Here is a 17,965-nt window from a genome sequence, read left to right on the forward strand (position 1 = left end):
GCCCAGGGGAGTTGCCAGAGGGGTTCAGAGACCCTGAATGTCCTCGGGTGGACTTAGATCCTCCTGAGTCAGAGGCCAGCTTGTGGGCATCCCGGGAATCTGGGGAGAGAGGTTCCTTAGAGACCACTTCCCAGAGCTAGTGGAGTGAGGGTCAGGTCAAAGTTATCCAGGGTCTGGATGATGTGTTCCACTAAAAAGGCGTGCTCACACTTCCTGGACAGACCAAGTGGGGATGTCTGGGACCAGGGGATAGCCTGTCTCCCACTCTGCTGGTCTGGCCATTTCCAGAGTTGGGGGTGAGATGCCCAGGAGGAGATGCCATCTCTGAAATCCAGATAGGACAGCCTGCCCCCTGGGTGGGGGAGAGGGCTTTGCGCCGTGACCCACGGGAGTAGGTCTCACAAGCTTTACTGGCTAATGGAATCTGAGTGTGTCTTCGTGAGCCCGCTGTGTGTGTATGCGAGTACATAGAAGTGTTTGGTCTGGGTGAGGAGCAGTGGGTCTTAGCCCTCAGCCAGGGAGTACAGTGGGGAGGGCCCCCCCCGACCTGATGGGATGGCTACAGAGAAAGGAGTTGAAGCTGGCAGTGGCCCTGAGGGGGCCTGGGCAGGGCCTGGAAGCTCCATCACTCCCAGGACCTATTGGGGGGGCCAGGTCCAGGGGTGACAGTGTGGGAGATAGAACCCTCTTGAGGCCAAGTGATGTCAGAGGCTCTGGAGGGAGCCCCTTCTGGGTCTGGGGGCCAAGTGGTAGGGAGGCTGAAGGAGAGGGCAGAGCTCTGGGCTCTCTGGGCCCCTGAGCTGGTGCGCAGGTTGGGGCGGTGCCAGGGGGCACGGGGCTGGAGCAACCGCAGCCGGGCATCTCTGTCCTGTTGGAAGAGGCCTGGCTCGGGCCCAGGGCAGTGCGGTGGGGAGTGGGGGGTAGCTCGTGTGGCTTCCACCAGGGGCGGGGAATAAAGACCTTGGCAGACCTCAGAGGCAGGGTCAGGCCTGAGGGTGCTGCCCCCCAAGGGGCCAGGGCTTGTTTTCATCAGATAGAAATGCGACCGAAATGGGCTGAAGAGAGGAAAAGAGCTTAGGGCTCAGATGGCCGGGAATCTGATTCACCACGCGGTGAATCAGGCCTCAGGCCTGGCGGGAGCCGGGGGCTCACACGGCGTCCCTGGGACTCTGCGTCTCTGACTCGCTCCGCGCTCTTGGCCCCATTCTCACACTGGCTCATTCCATGTGGTGGCAGAGATGGTGCCCGTGATGGAGGCTGCCACCGTCTTTACAGCCAGCAGAGCCCAGCCGGCCTTCTCTCTGTCCTCGCAGCGGGAGACCCCGGAGGGGAGCGCGCGCTTTCTCAGGGAGGCCAGTGCCGTCTTCGTGCGCAGCTGACCAGCTCAGCTGGGCCCTGAGCCCACACCGGTGCCTGAGCCTCAGGGCGAGGAACGGAATGTTCAGATTGACTGTCTTGGGTCATGCCCCCCTTTTCTTTGTGGTCGACAGCCCCACCAGGTTGGGGAGAAGAGCATCTGAGAAGGAAACAAGGCCGAACTGTGCTGGGTGCAGAGTGCAGATGACCACGGCATGCTTGAAAGAGCAGTGGGGAGCCAGTGTGGGCTGCCGAGTGGAGGAGGGGTGCTCTGGTCAGAGCTGGGTTTTAGGGCCCTCATCGGGTAGCCGTGGAGGACGGCTGGGGAGGGAGAGCCTTCCATCACGAGACTCCCCCCCCAGGAGGCGTGGTTAGAGATCTGGGAGGGGGTGACCATCTGGGGTGGGAGCCAAGAGACTGGAATGGATGGAGGTGGAGTGGCAGGGCTTGGGGAGGCAAGGGTCAAACGAGTGTCAGAGGCTCCGCTGGATGGACGGTAGGGCCACTCCCCTCGCCAGGCTGTGGGTGGGGTGGGCCTGGGGCTGCGATGAGTTCACGGTTGGCCCTGGCGGGTGTGACACACACGGTGAAGTGCTGGGTGAGGAAGATGGATCTGGCGGCTGCCTGCCAGGCGGCCCCAGGGCAGGGAGACCGGAGGCGTGGGGGGTGAGCGTCAGCTGCAAGGGGAGGGAGGGGGCTGGGAGGAGAGAGGGCGCCAGGCCAGAGGTGGCCCGGAGACACGTGGAGGGAAGCGTGGACGGCTCCGGGGCTGGCGGGGATCAAGGGGAAGAAGGCGAGCGAGGCTGGGGGACCCACTGCCAAGCTTTCATGGCTCGGTGACTGGGAGAGTGAAGGCGGGCATTTCCCAGAACTGAGAAACCAATCTGTGTACTCTTTACGTGGGAGAAAATGTTGTGAGGGAGCCCTGAAATCAAATGTCAAGTCAAGTGAGAAGGTGACTGGTAGTGGTGCAGATGTAAGCCTCCTGTGACCTGTGGAAGAAATCAGGGCAGTGAAGCCTGGAGTCCTGGGGGAGCTTTGCTGATATAGGGAGCCAGAGGTGGACAGTGGTCCGAGTGGCTGGATCCGCGAAGAGTGGAGAACACAGTCTTTAGGTGTGACTGACATTTGGACAGGGCCACAGGCCCACTGGGTAGGAACTGTCTAGATCGCTCTACCTGAGCCAATGACCACCCTCATCAGCGTGAGAGCACACGCACAGACGCACACAGACACACACACACGTGCTGTCCTTCCACCGTCATGTTAGCATGCCTCTGGCCAGGACTAAGGACAGCCTGGGATCCCATTCCTGAGTCTGCTGTCCTTCATCCTGGGGAGGACTGATGCTCTAGCATCAGGGCAGACGGTTGGGTTTTCGGGACATCAGGACCAATGTAATTGTTTCAGGTACTGGCCTTTGCCCACTGGTCACTGATGCCTGCTGATTTCCTTGGCAGGAGTGTGGAAGTAGGTGGGTGAGGCTTCTGAATGACACCGGTTTGGTTTGAGTTCTCCTTCCTCTGCTTCCACTATGGATAGGTTACTTGTCTCTTTAGCGACTCTGTTACCTTACTTATGAAAATAACTACATCCGTGGGTCCCTGTAAGCAATGAAGACATAACCCATCTAATGAAGTGTTTCTCAGTTTTAATGAACTTAGGACCCATCTAGGGATCTTGTTAAAATGCACACTTTTGATTTGATGTCTGGGTAGATAGATCTCAGGACCATCTTTGAGTAGCCAGGATGTCAGCTGCATAGAACATCCTGAAGATAAGGGAGGCAGTGACATTGGCCCCCTACTTGAATGAATGCCCCTCTGGGGGAGGGGGGCTATCTCTTTCTGGCTGAAGGTGTGTGGCCAGGGTCCTAGAGAGGGAGGCAGGGAATGGTGACATGTCCTCTCTGCTCCTTTGTGGGAGAAGGTGATCTTTTCTTCTAGTGATCCGTCTGATGGACCTGGCTCTTGGGAAACCCCGGTCTGATTAGGAAGAGGGACATTCACATCTGAATGCAAATAAACCCAACAGAATCTGCATCTTTGAAGGGCAGACTGAGAGTCATTCCAGAGTGACAGCTTCTAATGAGGGGAACTTCTTAGAGGAGGCCCTGGGGAGGCAGAGCTTGGAGGAATCCAGGACTGTGGGTGGTGGCCAGGTGGCCTTGCTGGTAATCTGACATTTCTGGATGTCTGGGCCCAAAGGCCAGGCCTGTGGCGCCCCCTTGCCTCCTACCGTCCATCCCCTGGCCCATGAGTCCACCAGCAGGCCGGGCCTCACTTGCCAGCTCCCCTCCTGAAGACGTCTCGCTGGAAGGCAGGCCCTGTCTGCTCATTAGCACGGGCAGCCTTTCCCTGAAACCTTCTGCCGGGGCCAAGCCTGGCTCCCTCTGCGGAGCGGGAGGCCCTGGCTCTGTCTGCTAATCGTCTGCTGTCTCCATCGCGAGCATTATTTTATTTTCGTATTATTCTTTTTCCAGCTAATATCCTGGCATTCCCAAAGACACCGGGTTTCATAATCTTCCTGGCGTTCCCGGGGAGCTGGGAAGCAGAGTACAAAGCTGCTATTATAGCGTGTTCCATCCAGCCTCCCTCTCCTCGCCCCACACCCCTCGCTGCCGCCGCCACCGCCACCGCCGACTCCGACCCAGTCACCCCCTCCCGACGCCACCGGCCTCTCTGAGAACCCTGGTGATGGCTGCTGGGGATGAGCTCACAGAATCCGTCCTGTGGCCCTTGCCCTGGGCCTGCCCTCCTTGCGCGAGGATTTTTCCAGAGCCCTGTCTCTGTGCTCGGCCTGCAGAGTCTGGAAGGGTTTTCTGAGATGCCTGAGCCTGGGCAGGGAGAGGAGGAGATGCAGATTCCGCCAGTGCGCTCCTCACCTAGGAGATTTTTAGAGCTGGAAGGAACTTTCATGTTCGGAAGCACTCTCCATCTGGCTGCTTGACACTGGGTGCAGAGGTGTGAGTGTGCATGTGTGATCTGTGTGCACGTGTGTCTGACGTGTAAGCCTGCGTGTGATGTGTATGGATGTATATGGTGTGTGCAGTGTGTGTTTCTGTGTTGGGTAAATTCTGGGGTGAGGCCTATGATCTTTTCCAGTTCTCAAGAAAATCTAGGATGTCAAAGAGAGTAAGGATTACTAAAATCTACTTTGCCTTGTGCCAAAGACCAGATTGAGAGCTACATGTTCATTGTCTCATTTCATCCTCACAGTGACCCCAGAAGGCTGGATTTTATGACTATACCCATTTTATAGTTGGGGAGACGGAGGTTCCGGAACTACACTAATAGCCAGGTGTGGCTATTTAAATTTACATTTAAAGTGATTAAAATAAGACAGTTCAGCTCGCCAGTCACACTGGCCACATTTCAAGAACTCAGCTGCCACACCTGGCTAGTGGCTATCATTGGGCAGTATAGAACAATTCCGTCTTTATAGAAAGTTCTGTTGGATAGTGCGGCTCTAGAACTCTGAGCCCTAATGTGACCCCAGAAGAAACTGGGGCCTGAGAAGGCACTTGCCCTGCAGCACGGCATGGGTCAGTTCTAGAACCAAGGCCAGAACAGCAGGCTCCCCAGGTTCATCTCTCCACTGCTGTTAGGGCATGAAGTCCTCCCCGCTGGAGGAGGGGTCCCAGAGGGCTTTCTGTGTGGCTGGAGCCCTGGGCAGGGTGCAGCCCCCTCCTCACCTTGTAGCCGGGCAGCGTGCCCTCCCTGGGGCAGTTGGCACCACTGACTCCAGCCATGAAGCCTGCAATTGGTTGGCAGGGCCCTGTCTCTATGGGTCCTGACCTGAAGTGTGGAGGACCCATAGAGACAGGAATCCCCAGCCCCAGTCAGGGGCAGAGAAGGGCAGCTGGGGAGTTGGAAATGCTACGAAGGGGATCAGGGAGAGCTTGGTGCCAGAGAGGAGTAATTTGGGGTTTAGACTGGCTAAAAAAGAGGTCAGATGTGGGTGGGGAGGGCAAGGCCCATGTCTGGATCTGGATGAAATCCGGCGTTGTGTGCAGGGCACCCTGGCATACTTGCTAGAGTGGGTACTTTGAGCAAGGGCAGCTCCCGGGAAGTGAGAGTCCTTGGCCTTATTAAGTGGCCAAGTTCTCTGACTGGGTGTGTAGGTCATTGGAAGGCGGCTCTATGTCTCTTGAATGTCCTCATGGAGCACTTGTCACACCTGGTATTGTGCTGTGGGGTGAGTTGAGGGCTGCTATCTCCCTCCTCTGATCCTCTTGCTCCCTGCATAGCAGGACCACCTGAGTGAATCCTCTAAATACGCGGTCTTCGGGTCTACCTTGCTCAAGAGCTGGGTGAAGCCTGCGTGTGTCTGTTGAAACATGTGTGTCCATGGACCTGAGACAGAATGTCAGCACAGAGGCAAGCTTGGACTGGGTGTTACAGTGGGGTGAATGTGACAGGCGTCCCCATGTGTGTCATTATACATGCATGAGGGTCTGCGTCCACAGTTGCTAGGGTGACCTTATAATTCATCATCTGGTCTGCATGCATGCTAAGTCGCTGCAATAGTGTCCGACTCTGCAACCCTGTGGACTGTAGCCTTCCAGGCTCCTCTGTTCATGGGGATTCTTCAGGCAAGAATACTGGAGTGGGTTGCCATGCCCTCCTCTAGGGGATCTGACCCAGGGGTTGAAACTGCATCTCTTACATCTCCTCTATTGGCAGGAGGATTCTTTACCACTAGTGCCACCTGGGAAGCCCATTGTCTGGTCTAGAGACTTAAAATTCATGCTGGAAAACAGTCCTAAGTTTGAACCATTCCAGGCCTACCAGGATGTACAGTTGTCCTGACTATGGAGGTACTCTGGCATGGCCTAAAACCCATTTGGGTGTGCTCTGCAGACTTCAGAGACCTGGAAAGCCTGGAGGGACACACACGCACACACAGACACAGACACTCGTGCCAGCCCACACGTGGCATTGTGGATTCTCCAGGTTTCCTAATTCCACTCTCAAGTTCCCGGGGGGCCGGCCAGTGGCTTTGTAAGGAGTTTCACAGCTGCTTTCAAGCCCTGGCTCCAGCTGTAAATTAAATGGGGTTGCACACTCGCCTGCTATTCCACTTAAGGTTGCAATCAGCCCTGATTGGGAAGGGAAGGCCATGTGTTCCAGAATTTCCTCTTTTACAGGGTTCTCCTCCTCTGGCCTGGCCTGCGGGCCTGTGTGGGGTTTCCCTGGAAGCTGGGGCTGGGCAGCCAGGGCAGGGACACGGGTGTGGACTCCCCAGGGCCTGACTTGGCACTTAGTCCCATCCTACCCCAGACCTCTGCTCAGGTGCTGAGTTCTGATAGGGAAGCAGGGGCTGGGAAGGGCCCTGAGGGGGTCCCGGGAGACCCTGGGCTCTGCCAGCAAATTTCCCAGGTGACCTGGGGGAACACATGAATCTCCAGGCCTCAGTTTTCTCACTTAACTTATGGAGGTGATAACAACACAGCAAAAAATAACCACCTCCCCTACAGAGCAGGTGCTGGCAAACGGCGGCCCGCTGGGCAAGTGCGGCTCTCTGCCTGTGGGTGTAGGCAAGGCTGTGTTAGCCCAGCCATGCTCGTCCTTGGGCGCATGGTCTGTGGCTGCTGTCCTGCCACCGCGGCCGCTGAGTGGCTGCAGCAGGGCCTCTGTGCCTGGCAGAGGCGAAGGTATTTACTCTCGGGCCCTGCATTCACAAAGTTCACCAGCTGTTCTAGAGCGCGGGCTGTGGGCCAGGCGGTGCCCTCTGCCCTGTTCCTGTGTTATCTCGTTTAGGCCTCTTGACCATCCTAAGAGGTGGGTTTTCATCGGTGCTCCCATTTTACAGAGTAGCAAACTGAGGCAAAGGGAAAACAAGCAATGATTCTTGCAGTGGTATTTCCTCGAGTAATCATTCCTTTTCACACCTGAATATTGTGAACAATCTTACAGATAGTGGTGGGGTTGTACAGGGCTTAGCGCACTCTTCTCTATATCACCATTTGTTGTTCACGCATCTCAGCGGAGCCTAAGGTGAAGAAGAGATCCTGGCGGTCACCTGAGGCCTGTCTGTTTTACAACTGGCTCTCTGGAAAAAACATTCAGAGAACAAATGCACCTCTATTTGCAGCATTTGCTGATATGGTGTAACTATCTGTGCCGTGGCCAATTTCAGGCTATCAATGTGAAATCACAGAACGTGGGTATGGGCGGAGACGGGCACAGCATACCATCACACAGCGTTTATACAGAGTTTCCACCTCACAGACACGCTAGAGGGAAAGCATGTCAGGAGCAGGTTCACAAAGGTCGTGGGGGTAATTTGGAAGTGATGAGTTTGAGGATTTATTACCTTTCTTTTAAAAATAATTTCTGAAGTTACACATTCATATGATTTAATTTTTACAAATGGCTGTGTTTAACAAATGGCTTGCGAATGGCCGGAGATTTAATGATCTCTCCTGAGTCAGGCCAGCCGCCTCCAGTGCCTGCTGCTCTTGAGGGCTTCCTGATTCTACTCAAAGAAACAGATGGTGGCTCCCCATCACAGCACCCTTCCTGTTGGCTGGCTCTGTTACCTGAACTCTTTGGATCCATCCCACAAAGGAACTGAGTCCTTCCCATAAAGTAGGGGTGGGGTGCAGCTGGCCCCTGAAGCCCATATGCTTGGCTCTGCTGGAGCCGGGTCTCCCCGGGGGCCCCTGGAGCCACCTCGGAGATGCCACCGTTTCCTGACTGCCATGAGCATGGCTTCTGTGGTTCTGTCCCCCACTTACTGAGCCCTGCGGAGTCCTGCTGCTCAGCTTGTGCCTTTTTGCTGCATCCACCTTGACTCCGGCCCCTTCTGCCCCTCCCTACCTCCACTTTATAGATCCTAAACCAGACCTCTGGGCCCTGTGTGGGGGTGTGAGTGTTGTCAGAGGAAGGAGGCATGTGTATGACGGCCCATGTGCAGGAAGACTTTCAGAAACACCAGCGGTCTGGTGCTTGGTCTTGGATCCCCTTTAGGTGGGTCAAGGAGTCCCCTTCGTAGGCTGCTTATTTCCAGAGAACCTCCCCACCTCCTCCCAGTGTGGTGGCCGGGGTCCCGGGACGTCCGTCTTCAGCAGAGGAGGTGGGCTTGGCCACTGGCTTGGGGGCTAGCCTGGAGGAGGCAAGTATACCTGGGAAGGAGAGTTCCTCACCCTCCTGAGCTCAGGCACCTCCAGGGAGCCGTGGCCGCCAGCGGGGCAGCCGCGAGTTGGAGGCCGCCCAGTCCCTGGGTGAGCGGCAGGCTCCCTCCCACAGCTAGCCCTGAGACCGAGTGCGTGGCCACAGACCGTGTGGCTGCCAGCGCCAGCCTGGGAGTCACATCGGCATGAGCTATGGAGGCAGGAATGTGACTGTGGGAAACCCAATGCCCCGGGCCTGGCCTGGGGAAGAGTGTCAGTGTGGAGTGGGGGTGAAGGTGGGTGGGTGGAAACCAGACCGTCAGCCGCCCCTGCAGCCTGGCTGTGCTCAGGGTTCCATCCAAGTGAGAGCTCAAGGAAGCCAGCCCTACTTCTCCCAGCTTTGCCCTGCCCTGGCCTTGCGCCTGTAGCCAAGTCTCCCCTGATCTTGGGGGTGGGGAGTCACGCCTTCAGCATGCTGCTGTTCCCCCTGTTCAGCACCCTGCTTTTATCTCCTCCTCTTCCAAGCCTTCCTGAACAGGCCCTCCCCAGGGCCCACTCTGTTCCATTCCGCCCTCCAAATGACCCCTCCTGGGGGGTAAGTGAGCCTATATCCTGCTGATTCTCGGGTGGCATCTGACTCTGAGCGCCGTGAGAGTGTGAGGTGCTGTCTGACGCAGTTTCCTTCCCTTTTCCTGGGAGTATAGACCTGAGCGCTGGGCACATACCTTAGGGTGGGGATGCTGGTGATTCATGTGACAAATCTTCGATGGATGCTTACGAAGTGCCAGATGCTGGGTTGGGTGCTGGGGGATGAAGAAATGTGCATGCCTTACTTACACACATGGACAGATGAATGCAGCAGAGATGTCTGGAGAATCTGAGCAGGGGCTGCTGATAAAGGCAGGGCAGTAGTCAAGGAAGTGTCCGGGCCTCTGATGACTGAGCTGAGGAAAGAACTCTAGTTAGCTTGTCTGGAGGGCATTCCAGGTGGTGAGAATAGCCGGTGCAAAGGTCCTATGGCAGAGGGATGGTGGTGGATTCCAGAGTTAAACTCAGAGGACAGGGATTAAAGGGGGGAAGGTATTGCTTAGCATGAGACTGGTGAGATGAAGGAGTTAAACTGGCACCACTGAATCTGATTATGTGCCAGGTACTTGTCCAGGGCCGTGGTACATTTCATTTTATTTCCACCAGTGTCTCTCAGCTGAGGACAATTTATATCCCACACCTACCGCCAGGGGACATTTGACAGTGTCTGGAGATATTTTTGGTGGTTACAGCGGACGGCTGGGGGCAGCTGTGGGCATCATATGTGTAGCTGCCAGGGATGCTGCTAAACATCCAATACGCAGGACAGCTCCCGTAACAGTTATGCAGCCCCAAATGTCAGTACTGCCAAGACTGGAAACCCCTGCATTTGCCTCAGTAGCCCATCGAGGTGAGTGTTACCACGATGGCCACTTCACGGTGCGGAATCAGAGTTTTAGGAACTGGACTTTCCGGTGGCGCCTCCAGCTGCCTCCTCCGACCCACATGGTGAGCTCCAGGCACCTTCCCCACAACTTCCCGGTACATGACGTGGAGCTCGATGCCCAGGGGCTGACAGGCTGACGTTCTCTGTGTCGGAGCGTCAGGGTCTATAAAATGAATGAGTTGCCCTGATGGCCTACTCTACGCACGTGCACCGCAGTGTCAGGGAACTGCAGGTCGCTTTTCTGCCCCATGGTGGTTACCTGTGTGTGCCAGAGTTTGCCTGTGTTGAGGACAGACAATCCCTGTTGTGAGGTGGTAAGGTGTTGGCAGGATTCCAAGGCGAGGACAGATCCTGAGGGTGGCAACTTGGGTCATCTCTGCTGAACTTCCACTGATCCTTGCTTCTCCTCTCTGCCGACACCACCGCTATCTCAGGGTATCCATCCCTCAAATCAGTCTCTACCCAGAAATTTTCTTTAGCCCCAAATAATTCTCTCCAGAAAACGGGTGAGTATGAGATAGGAGAGGCACTCATAGAGTGCCTGGATTTTATTCCCTGATCAGTAAATGTTTGCCGAGGGCTTCTCTGTGCCGGGCATTGTAGCCGGCCCTGGGGACACAGCAGTGCCCTTGTGGAGCCTGCATTCTACAGCCCGGAGAGACAAGAAACAAAAGTGTTCATATAGCAAGCATGCAGCATAGTAAGTGCTGTGAGAAAAGGAAAGTTGAAGAAGAAAGAAGAGGGCTGGTTTGTGGGACTGGGGTGTGTGGGTGGGTGTGCGATGGTGTGGATGTGAGTGTGGCTTTTGACATTTGGACAGGGATGGCCTCTCTGGGGAGGTGACATTTGATGTCTCCCACAAGCAGCAGTACCTCTTTTCCAAGTTAAATGTGGGAAAGACCTGGCACAAAGTACGTGTTTAATAAACACAAGCGGAATGTCAGAGGGGAGGGTAGGCAGGAGGGAGATGCTTCCCAGAAGTTCCCAAACCAGCTTTTCATGAGGCTTCATGGTCTGCTTTGAGAGAAATTCCCTGAATGTGACCTGTGCACGTCCACACGTGAAAGCCGAAAGTATTCTTCCAAGTGGAATAAGTGTGGCGCTAGATTATTTGTGTTAATGCATGGGTTGAGCCCCTGACCTGGGTGATGGGCTGGCCTTCATCATCAGCTCTCCCAAGAAAGGTGTGTGTTCAATCATTCATTCATTCACTCTTCCTCCAGTTTCTCCTTGAGCACTGCTGTGGGTGAGGGTTCTGCTGGATGCTGGTGCGTGGTGGGAGCGGCCCAGAGCTCTCTGTGGAAGGGGCAGAGAAAGAAATAGAGATTTACAGTGCAAGGTGGGATATGTAGTAAGGAGAAAATGTGGGGTTCTGTGGGAGCACCTGGGAGGTGCCCAGCTCCCAGCAAGGTGACCTTGAAGGTGAGACTGGACATCTGAGGAAAAAGGCAGGGAAAGAGTAGGGCAGAGGGAACACTGTGCAAGAGGCACCCTGGGGTTGGTTTGAGTGTGGACGCAGCAGGGCTCTGGGCCTTTGGGAGTGTGTCCTGACCGCTGCAGACTCAATGCAGAGGCTGCAGCTGGGCTGGGAGGAGGGCTGGCCCCCACTCTGCTCCCAGGGTCTGAAGGGGACACGTGAAGAGCCCAGGTGCTCCTGAGAGAGTCGTTGGGCCAGAGGATGTAAAGACACTGGCTGCTATGTGGGTAGAATTCTGCCCAGTGTGGAAACCAGGCTGACTTCAGGACTGGAGCTCTTCAGCGGGCGCTGGGCTTAGTGGGGTCCTCTCAGCCTGGCTCTAGGTGAGTCTGTCGCCCTGGTTCTCCCAGCTTCTTCCCACCCTTGGGCCGCAGATGGGGGTGGGGGTGGACAGAGGCCCTGTGGACCAGGGTGGACGGCTGCGGGCCCCTTCTGGAGGCTGGGCAGGTGGAGGAGCCTCGGCAGTGTGAGGGCCATTCCTGGAGGAGTGCAGTTCTCCTTCTGAAGGGTGTCACTGTTGGTGCTGGGCCTGCCGTGGGCCAGGACTGAGCAGCTTCTGAGGCACCTGGCCCCAGCCTTCGTGGAAACCCCAGGGAGGAGGACGCTTTTTTCATCACAGGCAGGCGGCCGTGCCTTAGGACGGAGACCCAGAAAGTGCTGCCAGAGCCCCAGGCACAGGCCATTCAGTGGGGCATGGACGGCCCTTGCAGATCCCCGGGCGGGGGGGGAGAGGAATCATGGGGCCTGTGGCCACCAGAGGTGGCTTCCCTCCTGACACTCAGCTCAGCGCCCTGCTTGTGAGTGGAGTGCCTGTGTGTGTGTGGCTGGCTGAGATGAGGGGCTCCAGAGTCCCTGCAAACTCCCCCCTGCCCACCCCAAGGTGTATGAGCTGCTGGGGGCGCTGAGCCTTGTGGCCCTGGGCACTGGCCATACCCCGTTTCTAGCTTCCTGACCTGCTCTCCTTGGTGTCCCTGCAGCTGATGGGCCCCGAGTCTGGCCCCGCCTGTGGCCTTCTGGACCCTGCGACCAGACCTGTTAGCTGTTGGACTTGGCAAGGGTGGTGGCGGGGCCGGTGCTGCAAGGCCGGGTTCACACCTGCCGAGAGCGAGGATTCTAAGTGTGGTGGCTTTTGGGTTCTCATCTGTCTGCTGTGTGACACCCTTCTCTGCTGTCCTGTGTGTGTGTGCATGTGTGTGCGTGCATGTGTGTGTGTGCATGTGTGTGTGTCTGTGTGTGTGTCTGTGTGTGCGTCTGTGTGTGCATGTGCGTGTGTGTGTGTGTGTGCACGCGTGCACATGTGTGTGTGTGTCTGTGTGTGTAGAGAGAGACTGACTGCTTGACTTACTGATTTTGATTTCTGCCCAGGATTGTGGCTTTGTGCTGAAATGTCCACTTTTCCAGCTCCTGGAGTAATTTTGAACAAATACAGGATATATGAATACCACCCCTGAGCACAATTACTGACTTCATAGTTTATGACCTCTCCCCTCACCCCACCCCATGCTTTATTTCTCTCATAAGATCATTAATAGCAAATATTTATTGATTTATTATGTGCCAAGTTGTGTGCCAACACAGCATATAATTTATCTTCTTAACAATCAGGCAGCCCTGTGAGACAGATACTGTAGAACTCGCCCACACTTGCAGATACTTAGGGCTTCCCTGGTGGCTTAGATGGTAAAGAATCTGGCTGCAGTGTAGAAGACCCAGGTTTGATCCCTGGGTCAAGTCAGGAAGATCCCCTGGAGAAGGAAATGGCAACCCACTCCAGTATTCTTGCCTGGAGAATTCCATGGACAGAGGAGCCTGGTGGGCTACAGTCCATGGGGTCACAAAGAGTAGGACATGATTGAAGGGGACAGGTATCCAGGGAGGCGTCTTGGACCAGGGGCCTGGGGCTAGGCCCTGAGGGTGGACATGGTTTGGAGAGGAGGAGCTCGTCAATGTCCACGCCTCTTGTATTTGGAGGTGCGGGTGGGGGGTGGGGGTGTAGCTGCAGGGCCTGGAGAGCGGTGGAGACTCCTGGGAGCTGGTTGCTGCCGGGTAGAGGGCAGTGTGGCCCAGCGGAAAGGCCTTGGGGAGTGGCTACTCTGGGTGGGCCTGGATGGGGTGAAAAGGCCATGGGCAGGGAGGCTGGGTTTTCTTTCAAGGGTGGGCGTGCTTGGGTGTTGGGAAGAGGGACTGGGGCAGGTGACAGTGTGGGGAGAGGGGAAGGGCTGTGCAGAGGGAGTGGGTGGCAGAGGAAGGCTGTCCAGCTCTCCCTGGCCCTTCTGCTGGGCTCCTGCCTCGAGAGGCTGGTGGAACTGATGTCCTAGAAGGCCAGGTCTGGAAGGGTGGGCTGCCGTGTGAGTGGCACATTTCCTGTTTTTGCGGGAGCCTTGACTCCTGCTGGGGCTCATCCTTGCTGAGGGGCTGCCATGTGGCAGAGGCAGTGGTGGAGGGATGCAGGGCACTGTGCCGTGTGGTCCAGGGAAGGCCCAGTGGTCAGAGCCCAGTGCCAACGAGGACAGGGGACTGAGCATCTAGCTTGATGCAGAGCTTCTGAGCCTGAATGTAAACAGCGCCCCCCACCCCACCATGCCTTTGTCCCCAGGCTCAGGCGCCTCTGACCCTCAGCACAGTGGGAGCTGGTAAGAGATGGGAGAGGACACAGTGCAGCTTCTCTCCAGAGCTGGGCACCCAGCTGAGTCCTGTGTGTCCCCACACCAGCCCTGTGTCCAGTCGGGGGGACAGAGATGCTGTTTGAGGCCCTCCAAACTTGGGCTCCCCATGACCCCTTGCCCTGGGCAGATCCCCAGTGGATTCCACCCCACACCCACCCCCTCCCCGGAGAGGCCCTTGAGTCCTTCCTTCTAGCAAACGCTAGCCTCTTGGGCTGGAACAACTCAAAACCCCCTTCTGTCTTGTCTGGTCTCCGCTAGAAAGGGAGAGGTTTTTCCCTGTGGACTCGACATTGGGGTCTGGGGTGAAATTAGAGCTTCAGGCAGTGAGGAGCCTTGTCTAAAGGAGCGCGGAGCCCTGACGATCTGAGCCAGGCTCCCCGCCACCCCCAGCCTTCGGGGTCAGAATCTGCTGTGACCAGCTCTGTGTCTCCAGGGTGGCGTGGTGGATGACAGGAGTGAAGATTCCGTGTCCGTCTCCACCTTGAGCTTTGGTGTGAATAGACCCACAATCTCCTGCATCTTTGACTGTAAGTGATGTGTGGAGGTACCCACAGGGGCAACACGGGTGGGTCACCCTTACGTGCCTGGCCGTGTGGGTTACGGGATCAGGTGTGTGGGGGGCTGTGGAGAACTGAGTCTGTATGCTTTGTTTGTGGGTCAGTGTTGTGTGTGGGTCCATGTGTGGTGCATGTGTCAACGCCGAGCCTGAAGTCCAGCATTCAAGGCACTGCCTTCTGACTGTCCCTGCGGTTCATTTGACCCCTTCCCCCCTCCCTGCCCCCTCCCCAGTTCTCACCAGGGCCCAGGACACATTGCTTTGTGGCTCCGCCTTTGGTCTGTGGTCTGCTCTCCTGATCCTGAGAGTGTGGCACGGGTGGTCTCTATTGTCCAGCCCCTCTGTCCACTGCTTTCCTAGAGACACGCTTCATCCTCCAGCCCCAGATCCTGTCACCCCCAGCCCCTCACTTGGCATCTATTTCTTCTCTGGTGCAGACGGGAACCGCTACCATCTACGCTGCTACATGTACCAGGCCCGGGATCTGCCTGCAATGGACAAGGACTCTTTTTCCGGTAGGTGGGGGCAGTGGGGAGAGCTGGGAACAGTCGTAGGGCCTTCGGCCCACAGGGAACGTGGCCTGGGCTTCCCTATATCGAGAGTGGCGGCGCTGTGAGGGTGGTGGTCTGCTGTGTTTGTGGAGGTGGGGGCCGCTGTCAGTTCACTGTGTCTCCTGGTTGCAGGCGCCTCCTTGACCCCTCTGTGGGGTTTGGCTTTACTGATCATCGCCCCCTGAAAGCCCCTCTGGCCTTGGCCCTGGGACACCCCTCTTTCCTGGTCTCCTGCAGCTTCCTGCTTCACCTGTTCCTGCTCAACCACTTCACTGCCCCCTGAGCCTGATGCCCCCAGGGAGTTCCGTGTGTGTTCCCTTCTTTGGACACTGGGGTCCCCCTACCAAACCCAGGAACTGCTCGTGTCAGGGAAACTTCCAGGTCTTCAGTTTCTAGAAGCCCCTTACACCCAGCCATAGTTTCGGTGTCTCCCCTGGAAGACTCAGTGTCACTGCAGTTCGTCTTGTCCAAAACGAACTGCTTGGGCCCCCTTCCCCCAGATCCAGGCCCCCCTTTACTTCCTACCTCGGTCCTGGCATCGCGTCCATGTGCCTGTACTACCCATCAGGCTGGAAACACGCAGGTGCCCAGTCTGTTGATTCTGGCTCCCGAGTCTCTCTCAGAGACTGTTCCCTCCTGTTCAGCGAGGTGGCTGCTGTCTTGCACTGGCCATGCCCCTTTTATCGGAGCCCTTTGGTCGTTTCCTGGCCTCCCTGTGACCTTCCACACCACCCCAGACAGCTCTGGTCATGTCACCACTCTGGTTTCAAACACATACTAACTAACATACAGATACTACTAACATACAGATACTAACACATAAATGGGCTTCTTCCCCTGGTGGCTCAGATGGTAAAGAATCTACCTGCAATGTGGGAGACCTGGGTGTGATCCCCAAGTTAGAAAGATCCTCTGAAGGAGGGCATGGCAACCCACTCCAGGCAAAAATGTGCCTGGAGAATTCCGTGGACAGAGGAGCCTGGCAGGCTACAGTCCATAGGGTTGCAAAGAGTCAGACAGGACGGAGTGGTTAACATTTTCACTTTCACAACACGTAACTCCAGAGCTCTTTAGCCTGGTGGACAGCTCCGTTGTGATCTGGTCCCTGTGGACCTCACCAGTTTCATCTTTTCCTCGCTCTCTCTCCACTAAGCTCTGGCTGCACCGACTTTTGTCACGTCTAGTTCTTCCACGTTTCTGGCCATCATACTCAGTGCCTGGAATGCAGTCCGTCCCTATTCTTAATCCAGTGAACTCCTACTTATCTTTCAGGACCCAGCCCAGACGCCCTCTGACTCTTCCCCAAGCCGAGCTGGCTGTTACTTCCTCAGTATTTGGTCAGGATCTTGCCAGCACCTCTCTCAGAGCCCTTACCCGCTGCATAGATCAGTTGCTTTGATATTCTGTCATATTCTTCCCACCGTGACTCTGAGCTCCTCAAGGAAGAGACCTTGACTTATTTTGAACCTGTAGCACTTAACAGCTAAAGAGATAACACAGTACTTACCATGAGCCCAGGCACTTTACTGATGTTATTTCATATGACCCTTACAACTCTTCTACGAAGTAGGCATTTAACATCCCCATTTTACTCACAAAGAAACTGCGACTCAGCTAGGTTAACTAAATTGCTTGAGCTGAAGTAGCTGACAAGTGATGTACCCCCTTCCAAACGCTTGGTGCTTAGTTGGGTAGAACTGAGTTCCTCTGGGGGAGTGACCTTCTGTTCATAGAGTGGCACTCAGGTCACACCACCCATCCATCCCCCTTTCCAGGCCCCGCTCCTCCCTGACCTGGGGAGCTACCCTGGTTCCTCCCCAGCAGCTGTACCTCCTCACCTTCCTCTCCTCTCAGTGACCTTTCCTCTAGCTCCGTGCAGCCAGACGTGGGGTGGGTGGAGCAATTTCTTTTCTGTGCTTTGGGTTCGGGGTGCCGAGAGAGTGTGCAAGCGCAGTGCAGGGGCGTTGGCAGGTGAGAGGCCGATCTCTGCCACTGCAGTTTCCCGGGAACTGTGGCCAGGATGCTTTCTGACACTCAGCACCTACCCCAAGGAAGAGAAGTGGCCTAATTCCCAGTCTTGCTTCCTCTTCCTTCAGGGGAGAGTGTGAGAGGTGGGGGTGCATGTGGGGGAGGAGTGAAGAGGGGTGCAGGTGGAGGACCCCTTCTCCGTGGGCCATACTGTGGCAGACCTGTAGGAGGGGAGCTCCCCTGGGGGACCCGCACCTCTGGGGACCGCAGGCAGGGTCAGCCTGGTCCCGCCCGCAGGAGACGTCACACTTTCCATCCTAGCTCCACCCCCGCCCCCAAATAAACATCCCTTGAGCTTTGAGGGCACTGCCCAGGGCTTCCTCGGAGGCCACTGGCTTCTGAATGAAAGGCCTGATTGAGCAGCTGCTGGAAAGGAAAACAGCAGCCAACACGGGTGAATCTATAAAACCCAGAGTGTTTATTTTCACTCCCAAACCCTAAACCAAAGCAGTTTCTCCCCTGGAACTGACCCTGGGGTGGCTGGCGGCTGGAGGCTATGCATGGCCACCGGCTGGCATTTCTCAGAGGAAACTCCTGTGTGTATCAGGCATGTCTGGGGCCAGGGGAGGGTCCAGTGCGGCACAGAGTCTGTCACTGGTCCCATCTGCCAGCTGGTCTGCTGGTGTCTGCGGCCATGAGGGCCCTCCTTGGGAAGCCCTGTGGCTTTTCTCCCAGTGGGGGCTCCCGTGGCCCTGGGCTGTGACCTCTGCTTGTCCCTTGTGGGGTGGCCTTGGGACTGC

General features: G+C 56.3%; 1 protein-coding gene across 23 annotated transcripts in view; it reads left to right on the plus strand.

The window, feature by feature from the left end:
• DYSF (dysferlin) overlaps nt 1-17,965 on the plus strand; it is a 218,481-nt gene that overhangs the window by 114,040 nt on the left and 86,476 nt on the right. For all 23 annotated transcript variants that reach the window (XM_065929506.1, XM_065929513.1, XM_065929517.1 and 20 more), the window contains 2 exons: nt 14,524-14,617; nt 15,084-15,161. In XM_065929506.1, the coding sequence (XP_065785578.1) occupies nt 14,524-14,617; nt 15,084-15,161 (172 nt within the window). The remainder of the gene's footprint in view (nt 1-14,523; nt 14,618-15,083; nt 15,162-17,965) is intronic.

Source organism: Muntiacus reevesi, chromosome 3, assembly GCF_963930625.1.
Source record: "Muntiacus reevesi chromosome 3, mMunRee1.1, whole genome shotgun sequence".
NCBI classification, from domain to species: Eukaryota; Metazoa; Chordata; class Mammalia; order Artiodactyla; family Cervidae; genus Muntiacus; species Muntiacus reevesi.